The 13,109-nt window shown below is 41.8% G+C and overlaps 1 protein-coding gene and 1 non-coding gene across 3 annotated transcripts in view; both read left to right on the top strand.

The window, feature by feature from the left end:
* Positions 1–12,753, top strand: part of RPL3 (ribosomal protein L3) — a 35,393-nt gene extending 22,640 nt beyond the window's left edge. For both annotated transcript variants that reach the window (XM_044066373.1, XM_044066366.1), the window contains exons 5-10: positions 1,272–1,458; positions 2,743–2,903; positions 9,771–9,872; positions 10,532–10,627; positions 10,707–10,826; positions 12,640–12,753. In XM_044066373.1, the coding sequence (XP_043922308.1) occupies positions 1,272–1,458; positions 2,743–2,903; positions 9,771–9,872; positions 10,532–10,627; positions 10,707–10,826; positions 12,640–12,684 (711 nt within the window). In that variant the 3' untranslated portion in view covers positions 12,685–12,753. The remainder of the gene's footprint in view (positions 1–1,271; positions 1,459–2,742; positions 2,904–9,770; positions 9,873–10,531; positions 10,628–10,706; positions 10,827–12,639) is intronic.
* On the top strand, positions 2,561–2,654 carry LOC122802454. The gene has a single exon (XR_006364932.1). It is a non-coding gene; the product is annotated as a small nucleolar RNA U83B (small nucleolar RNA).
* Positions 12,754–13,109: the final 356 nt, after the last annotated feature.

The following is a 13,109-nucleotide window of genomic DNA, read 5'->3' as shown; positions in this document are numbered from 1 at the left end:
TATAAGAACTTCTGAGCTTTGAAATTTTATTGTGTAACTTAAGTGGAAAGATGTATTGGTGCAGAGGTATTTCAAGGCTGTCTTTAAATGTGATGTAGTGTGTGCATTTTATTCTGAAGTTTGGTTACGAAGGGTGGCGCTATTACACTAACATCACGTGGAAGTAGCTCTCCTGCATCCTCCAGAGCTAGAGTTGAGCTGTTCCTTTGTGTGCAGCAGCCAGCCGTCTTGGAAGTCCCAGCAGCTCTGAACTTCATGTCACTTTGTGGGATGCAGTTTGCTTTTGAATAGTTCTATTACAGGTTTTGGTTTGGATTTTCTGAATTTACTACAGCTTTTCTAGTCTGTCCTCACCAGTGATGTGACATTGGGGGCTATATTGCTCTCCAGTGTTGGCAAGTGCTACGTCCAGTATGTTTGGTCTGTAGTGCCCCTGGGGAATGTTGTCAAGATTTGTATATTTCAAGTCTGTAGAAGGGTAGCAGGTATCCAGTGAATAAATAGGGTATTGTATAGCGAGCACCCCTAGTATGTCTAGGTAAGTTTAGCTTGGTGGGTTAGTGACCTGTAGCTGCCAAAGAAAAAGGTAAGGAACATTTGTCTAAAAGATGCCCTGGTTCATCCATGTCCAAATTTAATCAACCTGGAGTTGTATTTGCTAATGTAGAGGGAGACTACTCCCGCCTCAGTCTGCGCTGCTTTTGGTCTGTGTGGAAGGCACTAGCTTTCCACTGGCTGAGCACTTTCTGTGGCTTTAAACAAGTCTTGGTGATAAAGGTATCTTCATCCTCCAGGCTGTTGGGGCTTGGGAGTTTCTGGCTCTCAAGCATTGAACAGCATCTTTAATTTCCAAGGGGTGGTTAAAGTCTTGGCCAATATGACTGTGCATCTTGATCTGTCCAGGGCCTATGACACTAGTTTCTTTAACAAAAGTTAAATGCTTTGCAACTTAAATGAGTCTCTGGTACCTAAATGTCCTGAGTGAAATTTTCCTGGTGTAAATTCCACTTAAAATGTGTTCAGACTGGATGCTAAACAATAGTATCACTTTATAGTATCACTTTAATGGACGTTCTCTTTAAATAAAACTTAGTATTTGGTCACTGTTGTACTGGGCCTCCTGAGGAAAGGAGTTCCAGTATTATGGGAGGGGCTCTGGCAAAGCATGAGTGGTTTGTCTTGGTGTATGAAATGGTACAAGTTGTATGTTAACTGCAACTGCTAAACTTGCTTTCCTACTCGTATAAAGTGACTTTCCGTTTTTCATCTAGATGCGTTTGCTGCCATTGCGCCAGAAGTCTGCTCACCTGATGGAAATCCAGGTTAATGGCGCATCAGTTGCTGAGAAGGTTGACTGGGCTCGGGAGAAACTGGAGCAACAAGTCCCAGTTAATACTGTGTTTTACCAGGATGAAATGATTGATGTCATAGGTGTCACTAAAGGCAAAGGCTACAAAGGTGAGATTGTGTGCTACTGTGGGTTTTGGGAAGCATAATGGGGAAGAAATTTGTCTTGTTATATATAAATGCAGTTTAGAAAGTGAGCTGTTGCAAGCTGTGTGCAGGGAAATGGGGTGCTTTTTCATACAGACCGGGGTGTTAAATCCACAGCATACTGATGTAGTCCCATTAGTCAGCATTTGAGTGTTTTGCATTTCTGTAAATTATAATTGGCTAAGGTGTGTGATTTGTGCTTTTGTGGTGGTTGAATAGTCTTATCATAGCAAAAAAAAAATTTTTAGGTTGTATAGGAAGAGACCCTGGGATTCGGTCGTGTTTTTTTTGCATGCTCTGTCTTTGTTATTGGTAGTGCTGCATTGCATTTGTTCTTTGAATTTTGGTGTTTGCATGTTTTTGGTTATGATGCTTTTGAGTTCAGAAGTATGCTTTCTGATCAGGCAGTATGCCCTCCCTTAATATGTGTCATCTCCATGTGGTGGTGGGGTTATCTTGGTCTACCCAATGTAAACCCTGTTTTGGGAAAGACGTGGGTGGAGAGGAATAGTGTAGGCTTCACTGCTATCAGGTGTGTACACTGGCATGTCATGCCAGCTTTGGCAGCTGGTGAATTAATGTAACTCCTGAACTACAGAATGTTATCTATGTACATTGTGGCATGGGCAAAAACTCTGTGGGAGACTGAAGTACATCCTCTCTCCTGGAAGTTTTGTTAAGTAATAGTTGTGGAGTGGGGACAGCCTTGCATTAAATGCTACAATTCTGCAAGTGTACAGAGTTCAAGCTTCTGCTTTGGCAGGAGTCCATACAGTGCTAGAGGGAGGTTAGGGGGTGTAAGGGAAAATTTGACATACTGGTTATGGATGGTACCTTCGTCCTTATGGTAGAGGCTTCCGGGGTAATTACTGTGCTACACACACGAATTATGAATTACTGCTGAAGTATTCCATTCTGGTAGCCAGGCTCCAAATTTAATGGAAATTAATCCGGATGAGGCAGGGATGGGGGCTTTGTCAAGGTCCTACAAATCAGGAGAGTTTTGACCTGCTTAAAACGTTTTTAAATTTGTAGTTTTTAAATTTGTAGTTCATTGCCACAGTGAAGTGTTCAGTGATGAGACCAAGGAATGTGTGCCAATCATGGTATCTGATCCCCATGAGGAAATATTCCATTGCTGCCTTCCTTCTGAGAACACTATTTTACACCTTCACAGATGCTGTGGCCTTGGCACTCAGTTTGCATTTAGCAGTCTATATTGCAGAGTAATGTTTTTAATTCTTTCAGGTGTTACTAGCCGTTGGCACACAAAGAAGCTGCCTCGCAAGACCCACAGAGGATTGCGAAAGGTGGCGTGTATTGGTGCTTGGCATCCAGCCCGTGTTGCCTTTTCTGTTGCTCGTGCTGGTCAGAAGGGATATCATCATCGTACAGAAATCAACAAGAAGGTAAGGCATTGTGGGTTTTCATTTAAATGAGGTTCTCGTAGCACTGTATGCAGTGTAACCATACCGTGGGTGCTTTGAGTGTGCATTTAACAATGCCTTGAATGAGTTCATAGCTTGAATGTTTAGTCATGGCTGCTAATTCTGCAGTCTCTTTTAAAAGAAGTTATATTACGTAGCCATTTTAGCCCTCCCAAGAAGAAGTCTGTATACTTGTGTATCTTGTTGGCTTGTATTAATGACTTGTTTACAGGTGTGATTAAATCCTGCTCCATATCCTACTGGTGATGTGTTCTGGATCCCCACTGTTGTCTGCATTTTTTCACTTTCCTGGTAATGCTTGATGCTTTTGGGAATATCTACAAGTTTGTCTTCAACCGGAAAAAAAAATGGCAACTGATTTGGGGGATACTGTAGTCTGGCAAAATCAGGGGTGTCAAGCATACATTAGTATTCCTTGTTGCATTCTGTGTTCCATACTGATCCTCATCAGGGAATGAGATGCTGAATAAAATTTAATGAAACTTTGTCCTAGTTCAAAGACTAGTGTAGCACGTATAGCCTGTACTGATGGAAAGTACTGTCATACCGTGAGAGCTATGCTACCAAAAGGTTTGGGGTGGGGGATCCAGATGCCTCTGCTTACTCTTAATGAGTTCCTTGGTTTGCGTTTCCAACCTTTGCAGTGTTTGAAGAAATAACTTGGGTTGGTTGGTCGTGGTATGAGTCTTGGGGAGACTGCTTAGCTAGTAAATTGTTGGAATTGAGTGCACTAGGTTAATAGCTGCATAGTGCATTCCGGATAAACTTTTGATATCCATTCAGTCTTGTAGTTGTGAAGCTTGTAGCGTTTGAGGCTTGCAAGTCTTGGGTGCTGGATTCATTTGCAAGAATGATTGGCATGATTTTAAATGTGCTTGGCAGTATAGTGGTGTGGCTTTGCTCACATCTGGACATTAGTTCTACTTAGCCTAGCTAAAAAGGGTATGCATAATGTGCTGTGTAAAACATTAGCTCCTCCATACTGGCTGGTGCAAATGCATGAACGGACTTGGAGAGCATTAAAACTTAGAATGCAAAGTTTTATTAATTCCTTGTCTGTGTTCTGTCATGATACAGATGTGATCTAAAGGCCATCCATTTTGCCTGGGGGCATAGTACTTTAAATTCCTTTGCATACTTTGATGTTTTGCCAAGCATTTGTTAAAGCTCAATATCGCAACTAGTTAAGACAGTTTCCTCCATGTAGTGGTGAAAAACCTGCATCTAGTACCAAAAAACCTGTGGCGCATAGTCTGTGCCAGTACCACATTTGCACCCAAGTTATAACTAGTTTCTAATGTGGTAATATACTGGTATGTTAGCTGTCATACGATACAATTCTACATTTTAAGCTGGTCCTTTTTAAATTAAGACAAAATGGTGCTTGGGTTCATGAGTTATTTTCTCGTATGGTAAGATACAGGTTCTGCAGTAAGGACACCTGTTTCTGCATAAAGATTCAATGCAGTGTCAGTGCTGAGTCCCTTGTGAAATTGCTGACTTTGCAATAGAAACACTTGCAGTGGTTTTAGGAGCTACATATTTTTTTCTAGATGGCAATTCTGAAAAATAGGCAACACTGAAATTCAATGCATTTTAAATGTTTTGCACAAATGGAGGACTGTGGTGTTGCAGGGGCTTGCAGGTACTGTTTGAAGAGATTAAGAATTGTATTTGGAGGAAAGCTCAGGTGTGAATGCCCAGAGGTTGAAATGGAAACCTCCGATTGTTCATGCCAAACAAAACGAGCTAAAGCCAAGCAGGTGAGAAGGTTAATATTTGCTTCGACAAGTGTGACCATAGCCAAAGTAGTTTTACAGTCTGAACGAGGACTTTCTGTAGTAAAATGTGCAGAAAAAGATGCTTCAAGGTTTTCAGTTTAGAAATTCATCTCCTGCTGAAGTCTTCCCCTCAAGTTGTCAAATCTTTAACTGATGTCAAAGGAAATAGCTATACAAATCTGAAGGGGAGGGTTGATTTTAATGGAATGTGTGATGCATTTTCTGGTTTATGTATTGGATTGTGTACTAGTCTGCATGAAATTTAGCAGTTATACCTTGACTATTCTGTCTAGCCCCAAACTTGGTTATCCTAACACTAAGCTGGGCAAGAACTAATTGCATTGATGCACTCTGTTTACTCCTGTTGACAGTTTGGAAGATAGAAAAGTCCTTTGGGGGTATATGAAACTCCCTGTAAAAACTTCAGAATGCGCTGCTGGTTTTATAGGTTCATAGGTAGGTACTAGGCTGTTTATAGGTTCATAGGTTGGTACTAGGCTGTTTATAGGTTCATAGGTTGGTACTAGGCTGTTTATAGGTTCATAGGTAGGTACTAGGCTATCGGCCCTGGGGCCCAAGTAAGCTTAGCCAACAAAGTTCCCTGGCTTACGCCAACCCAAGAAAGTTAATTTCCTGTGCCCCTGTTAAGCAGAGAAGTGATCCCCAGGGTGCATTTCCCATTTCCCATCCACTCAAGAATTTTCTTGTGTTATTGAGGAACTTTGACAGATATGGGTAGCCTGTTAGAGTATGGGAAGTCTCTGGGACAGGAATCTATCCCTCCAGCAAGTCCTGTTTGTTGTGGTGACAAGGTTGTAGGTCCCTAGACCGTGCAGCTTGGAGGGATTGGGATTTCTTTAGGTGTAGCATGTCCAACAGCTCTGGGTTTGACACTGCTTTATATGTTAAGCAGAGATCACCTTGGAGTAGGTGTTATGCTACAGAGTAAAGCTGGAGTTTGAGACCATCAATGTAGGGCATCTGTTTGAGGCCAATACTTCTGTGGCCTTTCCAGCTGCTGCAGATGTCTTGAGGTACATTCCAAAAGGGGCGTTGTACACTCTAATGGGAGTGTAGAGTAGAGGGGAACAATGAACTTTCCCTGGATGAGAACCCTTTTGTGAGGTGGTGTGCCATGTAGGATTTCCTGACTACTGTGGCATTCTGATTATCAAAGGAGAGACTACTGTCCACCTGGGTCCCAAGGTCTCAAAACATTCGGTGTTGATACTGCTGCCTTATGTGGTAGTTCATGGGTACAGAGTTTTTACCAAAGGGGATAACAGTGCACTCTTTGCATTGAGCTTGAGGCCATGGCTGACACCAGGCATCTGTCTCAGTGAAGCCCCTCTGTAGGATGTCCACATTTGGGCACTTAACTATAGCTCCTAGTTTGCAGTTATGTGTGAACTTAGCCAGAGGCGGCCTGTTGTAGCCTGTACTTCAGAGAAGTAGATATCAAACAGGAGAGGTCCCAGGGCTGAACCTTGTGGTACTCTACTTGTCACTAGTTTGAAGTCAGATTTGAAGTCTGCAACTTTTTACAGTGTGGGTTCTGTCAGAGCCAGTTTGCAACTTATCTTCTGACATGGGGATTTATGCCTAGTTTAGTGAGTTTAGCTATAATTCCAGAATGGGGGGGTGATGTCGAAAGCCTTTGCAAGGTCAAGATAGACTGTGAACCACCGTACCCTAGTCTACAGCTTTGGTGACTACCTCAAAAGAAGTCTACCAGGTTCAGAAGGCAAGATCTCCCTTTCACCAACCCATACTGGGTGGTGTCCAGAGTTTGAAGGTTACCAATGTCAGTTTATGAATTCCATGATAAGTTCCATGGCTTTGCAGACCAGTTTCATCAGGCTAATAGGGCGATAGTTCCCAGGATCAGTGGTGGCTCCCCCTTTGTGGACTGTTGCTGTGCACCATTCAGTGGGCACAAAGCCTAACTTGAGGCTATGATTGAACATGGTGCTTAGATGGGGAGCCAGTTCGTTATGAAGTTAGTGTAAACCGCAGCCTGGGATGTTCGGCCCCATGGATGCTGTTTGGCTAGTGCTGCTTTTTGAAGTTGTAATTGCAGGGACTCTGCATTCTTCCTTTATAGATATGGGCTCTTTTAGTGGGTGAGAGGGGGGGGGGGTAAATCTGCTAGGATGTTTGCAATATCAGTTGGTTGTTGGCTGTGTAATTTTTGTGCCATTGTGCTATAATTCAGGGCAGATCTGGGTGTAGCCATTGAGATTCTTAACATGGCTATATAATGCTTTGTGGTTGTCCTTGGAATCATTGGCAATCTTGTTTTCATAGCTAGCTTTTGGAGGACTTTGTAAGGGATCTCCGCTTCTTGCTGAGGCTGACCAGGGAGCTCCTCCACTCGTGGGATTTTACTCTTGCAACAATTTCTTCCTTCTATTGTAGAGTTTATGGCAGGGGACCACCAGATTGGCGCTTATTTTGGGGAGGATAGCATCTTGGTTCTGTTTGGGATAGCACGATCCATGCACTCGAGTGCTTTATAGAGTGCATTTGTGTAGGATTCTGCAGTCGTAACTATTGTCCAGCTGCATGGTTTTCATGAAGTTCCCCGCTTCTGTCTTAAGCATGAAGTTTGCTTTGGAGAAATTTTTTACTGTGGTTTTATTAATGGAGGTGGGATGTGGATATCTAGGGTTATTAGCTTATCGTTGGATCTGACGAACGAGCAGTTGAGTTGAGGTGTGGAACACTAGTCACTCATGTTGGTAATCACTAGGTCTAGGATATTGTTGCCCCTGGTGGGGGTGGGGATAAGTTGATCAGAACATTGGAATTTATGTATTCCAGAAAGCGCTGAGTGAAGGAGTTGGTACAAAGTAGTTTTCCCAGTTAATGGGGTAGTTGAAATCGCCCAATATTAGGGTGTTTGGTTGAACCCTGATATCCTCCAGTATATCAAGAAAATGGGAGTCCTGGGGCATGGTGGGGGATCTGTATCAAGCTGCAATTTGGATTAGTTTTGCACAGCGTTAGTTGCACTTGGATAACCTCTGCTGCATTATGCTGAGCAACTAGCATGGATGTGTGGATATCTTTAATGAATATGAACACACCTCTGCCTTTGGTGTTCCAGTCCAGGTTAGATGGCCGAAAAGTGTGATAGCCTGGTAATGCAGGGGTACTTTCTGGAGCACTGAACCAGGTCTCTGTTACTGCACAGACATCTATGTTCTCCATTTTAAGGAGTGCCTCGAGTGAGTGCATTTTGAGATTTAGACTTTAGCATTGAGTAACATTATTCTCAGTTTTTGCTTGCCTGTTCCAATTTGTCATTTGAACCTTGCCTGAAAAAGGGACTATAGGGACAGCAAGTGTTTGGAATCCCAGGGGTGACCGGTGCAGGCCATCTCTGGCAAAGCATCGTCTGTTGACAATGTCGTTCCAGGCAGACATACTGGATCCCCTTAGAATGACCAGAAGGTTAGCCAATTGTTGGAAGTCAGTCATTTTGTCCTTGTACTGTGGTATCATTCTGGGTGATGGCAGGATGCTACTCGGGGCCAGGGTCATACCTGCCTACAAGATCTGAGTTCTTCCATGTTGTCCAGGGAGGTATGTTTCAGGTCATTCACACGACAGTCATATTTGTAATTGTGGAGTTACCAGAGTACATGGGTTGTGTGGTGGATCCTGGCACCTGACAGGCAGCTGACTGACATTCTCCTTGTTTAGTGTGCCTGACTATAGTCTGACTGTTGGGTATGTTTTGCCTTATGGTTTGGCACACAGTCTGTGGGTTGTCTTGGTGGTGGGAGGTTGCTTGTGTTTCTGCTTTGGAGGTCTGTTGCTTGCAGACTATTGAGCCTCCACAAATGTTTTTGTATTTATGTATGGATTTTGGTGGTGTAGGTTTAGTGGGACTTGAGTGTGGTGCAAGTATTTACCTTTTCCTCTTGACTGTAGAGTTCAGTCTTGGTTGGAGAGCTTTACCTCCAGTTTGGCTAGATCAGTGCATCTCTCAGGTTGTAGTGTTGGGTGGGCGAAGGAGAGGGTTGTCTTGTGTACATGAGGCAATTGCTACACTGTCCCAAGATGCCCAGATTCATCAGATAGGAGAAAACACTGGGAGCTGACCCTTGGACATGCCTGATTAAAATATTTTCCTCTAGACGAGTGAGGAAAGTGGGTACAAGAACTGTTTTTCCTCAAGTGAGGAAAGTAAGTACAAAAATCCTCTAGATAATGAGGAAAGGTGAGTGCTGTAGTAGTTTGCTTACAAGTTCTGAACAAGGGCTGAGCACGGATAAGCAAATTGAAGTGCTAAAACTAAGAATATCTGGATCTTGTTGTAGACAGGCGAGAGAGAGATGTCTTAAAGTTCTCTATTGGAAAGAATGAGCTAATGGCAGTAGCAAAAACACTTTACATGCAGTACAAGCTAGCACACTTGTGTAGCAGTATTAAGGCAAATACAGTTTTAAATGCAGATAAGTTACATGACAAGTTTATGAAATCAAATGAGCACTTAAAAGCACACGACAGCAAATTAAGAATATTAAAGTAGAAGACAGTTCTTGAGCTGCACTTAAGGTGTCTTTTTGGGAGGGAACAGAGCAGATTCCATGTATACATGCCAACATCACAGTAATAAAATATCCACCATTAGTTTGTTATGGAAAAGGTTGTGTAGATGATGCTGTTGGCAGGTTTGGATTCTTACTTCATGAAACTACTCCCACTTCCTGTTTAAACTGTCTCTTGCACATAGTGCTTCCATATATCTGCTGCAGCTCAAAAATTTTTTGGTCAGTGTTGGTGTGTGGGAATGCTGTAGAGATGTCACCTGAAAGATTTTAGTGGATATAACTATTGCCCAGATGGGTATTGAAAGTTAGTCTCCATGTTTGAGTATTCATGCTTCAAGTTACTTGAAGTGCTAAAGCGGCATCTTTAGTTGACTAGATGCCAGGGTCACTTGGGCTTGAATAAAGGCATCCAATTAATAGTGTAGAAAAATTAAGCACAGCCTTCAAAGTAACTTGCTGATGTTTAATTCATATTTTTCTTGCAGATCTACAGGATTGGTCAGGGGTACGTAAACAAAGATGGGAAGCTGATCAAAAACAATGCCAGTACAGAGTATGATCAGTCTGACAAGAGCATCAACCCTCTGGTAACTTTGTTTTACTTTGAGCATGAGTCCCTCTGGTAACTTTGTTTTGCTTTGAGCATGTAGAGTTGACTAGTTTGTCTTCAGAGGAAATTGTTTGTTTTTTTTTTTTTTTCATTACAATTTTGATCACTTGTGACAGATGGCAAGCATGTTTATGGTTTTTCACTCTAAAATTCTGTAGAGTAGTGGACCCTATTTCAGCTATTTCAGCAGTGAAAGTAAACATTCACTTACTGTCTGCATTTTGTATGTGTACAGTGTGAACTGTTGCGGGTCTTGGACACCAACAGACTGCAGGAAGCAATGAATGTTGTACAAACATAACAGGTAGTCTTTCTGGTATTTCCTTGTCCCGTGTAGTGGGTCTGCTAACTACACTTCATCCTGGTTGGTTTGTAGTGACTAGGGGGTTATCAGTGTTCACTCCCCACTGTGAACTGCTGGCCACACTGCATTTACTGCCATTGTCTGCATTACTGTATCCTTGTAATTCGCACTCTTTACAGAAGGGCCTAGTTTTCATGTTGGACTCTAGGCAGCCATGCATGACCACTGCAATACTTTGATGCTGTTTAGTCATGCTTTCCCTCCCAGTATATTTGCTATCAAATTAGTAAACTTGCTTTTGCCAATGACTCTCTCTTTCTCTCTTCTCATAGGGTGGCTTTGTGCATTATGGTGAAGTGACCAATGACTTTGTTATGATAAAGGGCTGTGTGATTGGTACAAAGAAGCGGGTTCTCACACTGAGAAAGGTGAGTTAATAGGATGTGGTTTACAGATTTCAAGTTAAGTTTATTTGCGATACTTATTTTTTTTTTTTGTCGCTTTCAGTCTTTGTTACAACAGACAAGCCGCCGTGCCTTGGAGAAGATAGATCTGAAATTCATCGACACTACCTCCAAGTTTGGTCATGGGCGGTTCCAGACAATGGAAGAGAAGAAAGCTTTTATGGTAACTTGACTGCTTTTGTGAAAAGTCACTGGCTTTTATAGTGAGACTTGTTTAATTGTTGGCAAATTAAAATTGGCTGCAATACGTGATTGGCAGGTATTGATTTGCCATGCATTCCATTTTTTTAATGCAAGACTTGTCCACTCTTTAGTTGCTGCGTACAAGTCTCCAGGTTTTCAGCCTTTGAGAGTATGTCAGTTGCTTTGTTTGGCGTATTGGTCAGTCAGTTGTCCAAGGAAGATGCTTTGTGGGGAACCTGGCTAACTTTACAGTTGGCCAATGGTAAACTTAATTGAACCTGGACTAAACTTAATTTAACCTGGACTTTGAAACACAAGTATTACTTTATGGTGTAAGATGAGCTTGTTCAGTTATGATGTAAGATGATGATCAGTGTCTTCTAGTGGGAAAGATGAGCTTGTTCAGTGTCTAGTGGGAAATTTGTCTCCTGAAGCTTCTCTAGTGTCCTGGCAACTCTGCTGCAGACTTAGAATTTCTGACTGTGTAGTATTTACTGTTTCTTGTCAACCCACTTTCAGCAGGCATCAGTTTTAAAATGTAATTGCCAAAACCATTTTACTGAACACTGTAAGCTAAAGACTACGAAGCAGTAGGTAATGGCCTTTTGAGTGACCTGGAGTCTGCAGGTCAGGGGTTTTAGTACCAATTTACTGACCTACTTTCTGGCAAGTTGAAATTCCATTGAAGCATCTGATCTTGTGTGGCACCATTTACTTGGCATATTTGCTAGTATTGTGCAACTGCTACTACTGTAAGCGGTAACAAGGTTGTAGAGGGGACATCTTGAAATGTTTACAGCATCGGGTATAATGTATTACTGTAAAACCAGAGTTGGAACAGTTTACATTTTCCTTTAGTCATTGGCAATTCTGCACAAAGCAAGCTTGAGAAATAGTTTCTCTTTGTAAAAGAGTCTGTTTTGCACTGGCTACTTATTGTGTAACTCCACTCTTGAAACTAAACTATTATAACACCTCAAAATCATAAGTGCTTCACTTGGAATTTTAGCCTGTTTTCAATTTTAGCCTGTTTTCTGCAACTTGGCTACAAATGGGAATTTATGTATCAACGTTTGACTTGTGCCAGACGTCCGGAAGTAACTGAATTCTCATGCCATTGCATATGAGATTTGTGAGTCACTTATTTTCTTTACTTTCTGCAAAAGTACTGCTTTTCTGTTTCGATTCATTTGTTTGGTTTGGACCTTGTTTTACACTATACTTGTTATCCAGCTACAGCCAGAAAAGTAACCAATGCGGGTCTTGTTCAGCTTTTGTAGTTAGAGGAATTGAGTCCCACCCCCCACACTACTGCAGATATGTTAACTGTCACTGCACTGAGATACCCTTGCAGAATCTGTTCCTCTTGGACTACAAAAGTGTAAAACCAGGTGTGAGCCAAACATAAATGAGGGTGATTAGAGACTGAAAAGCAGTCTACTTTTACAGAAGGTAAAGAAAAGTGACTCGCACATACTCTTATTCCAATGGCATTGAGAAACAAGATCATGTTAATACATCAAGCCCCATTGGGAGCAATGTTGTGAAAAACCTGTTAAAATTACAGGTAAAGCACCTGGGAGTAGGTTAGGAAACTGTGAGAAATGTTCATTTGTAAGGTGGGGTTTTTCTTTAAGCCATTTTCTTATAATCCACTTTCATCTGTGACCTAGTCAATGCCTTAAATGCTGGGCAGAGGCATCATTTGAGAAAATAAGCTTTTGAGTTTGGTTTCAGTGTATTAAGTGCCAAGTAGTAGTTCTCAGTGTTTACATTTTTTGTTTTTATTCTAGGGACCAGTTAAGAAGGACCGGATCGTCAAAGATGAGACTGCTTAAGTCCAGCTGTCTGCTAATAAACATTGTCCTGCACAGTGTTTGGATGTTCAATAAAAATATTAAAACAAACTGGTGAAAGTATTTTTGAAGTATTGGGACTGCAGGACTCCAGCTTCAGATTTATGTTGTAATTTTGGTTTTAACTTTGTTGTGGCAGCAGGTTGGGTTTGCTGGTTCTAATACTGATCTTGTACATGCAAAGGCACTGGAATAGGTGTGAGCTCTTTTTGGCATGCATTCTTCACTTTTCCTTAAGTGACATGCTGAATCTTATAACAGCCAGCAGTTTTTGAACTGCTTAGTCTTGTGTTTCATGTCAGTTGAGTTGGATTATCATGGGAAAAATTTAAATTTTCCCTTTGTTCCCACCTTAAGCTGCACATGTCATTGAAACTCTGTTCAAGTTATGTGCGCAGTGATGGATA

Source organism: Protopterus annectens, chromosome 1.part0 (assembly GCF_019279795.1).
Source record: "Protopterus annectens isolate FY-2018-M chromosome 1.part0, PAN1.0, whole genome shotgun sequence".
Taxonomy (NCBI): domain Eukaryota; kingdom Metazoa; phylum Chordata; order Ceratodontiformes; family Protopteridae; genus Protopterus; species Protopterus annectens.
The sequence above is the reverse complement of the archived record's forward strand: the minus strand, read 5'-3'. Positions and strand labels throughout refer to the sequence as shown.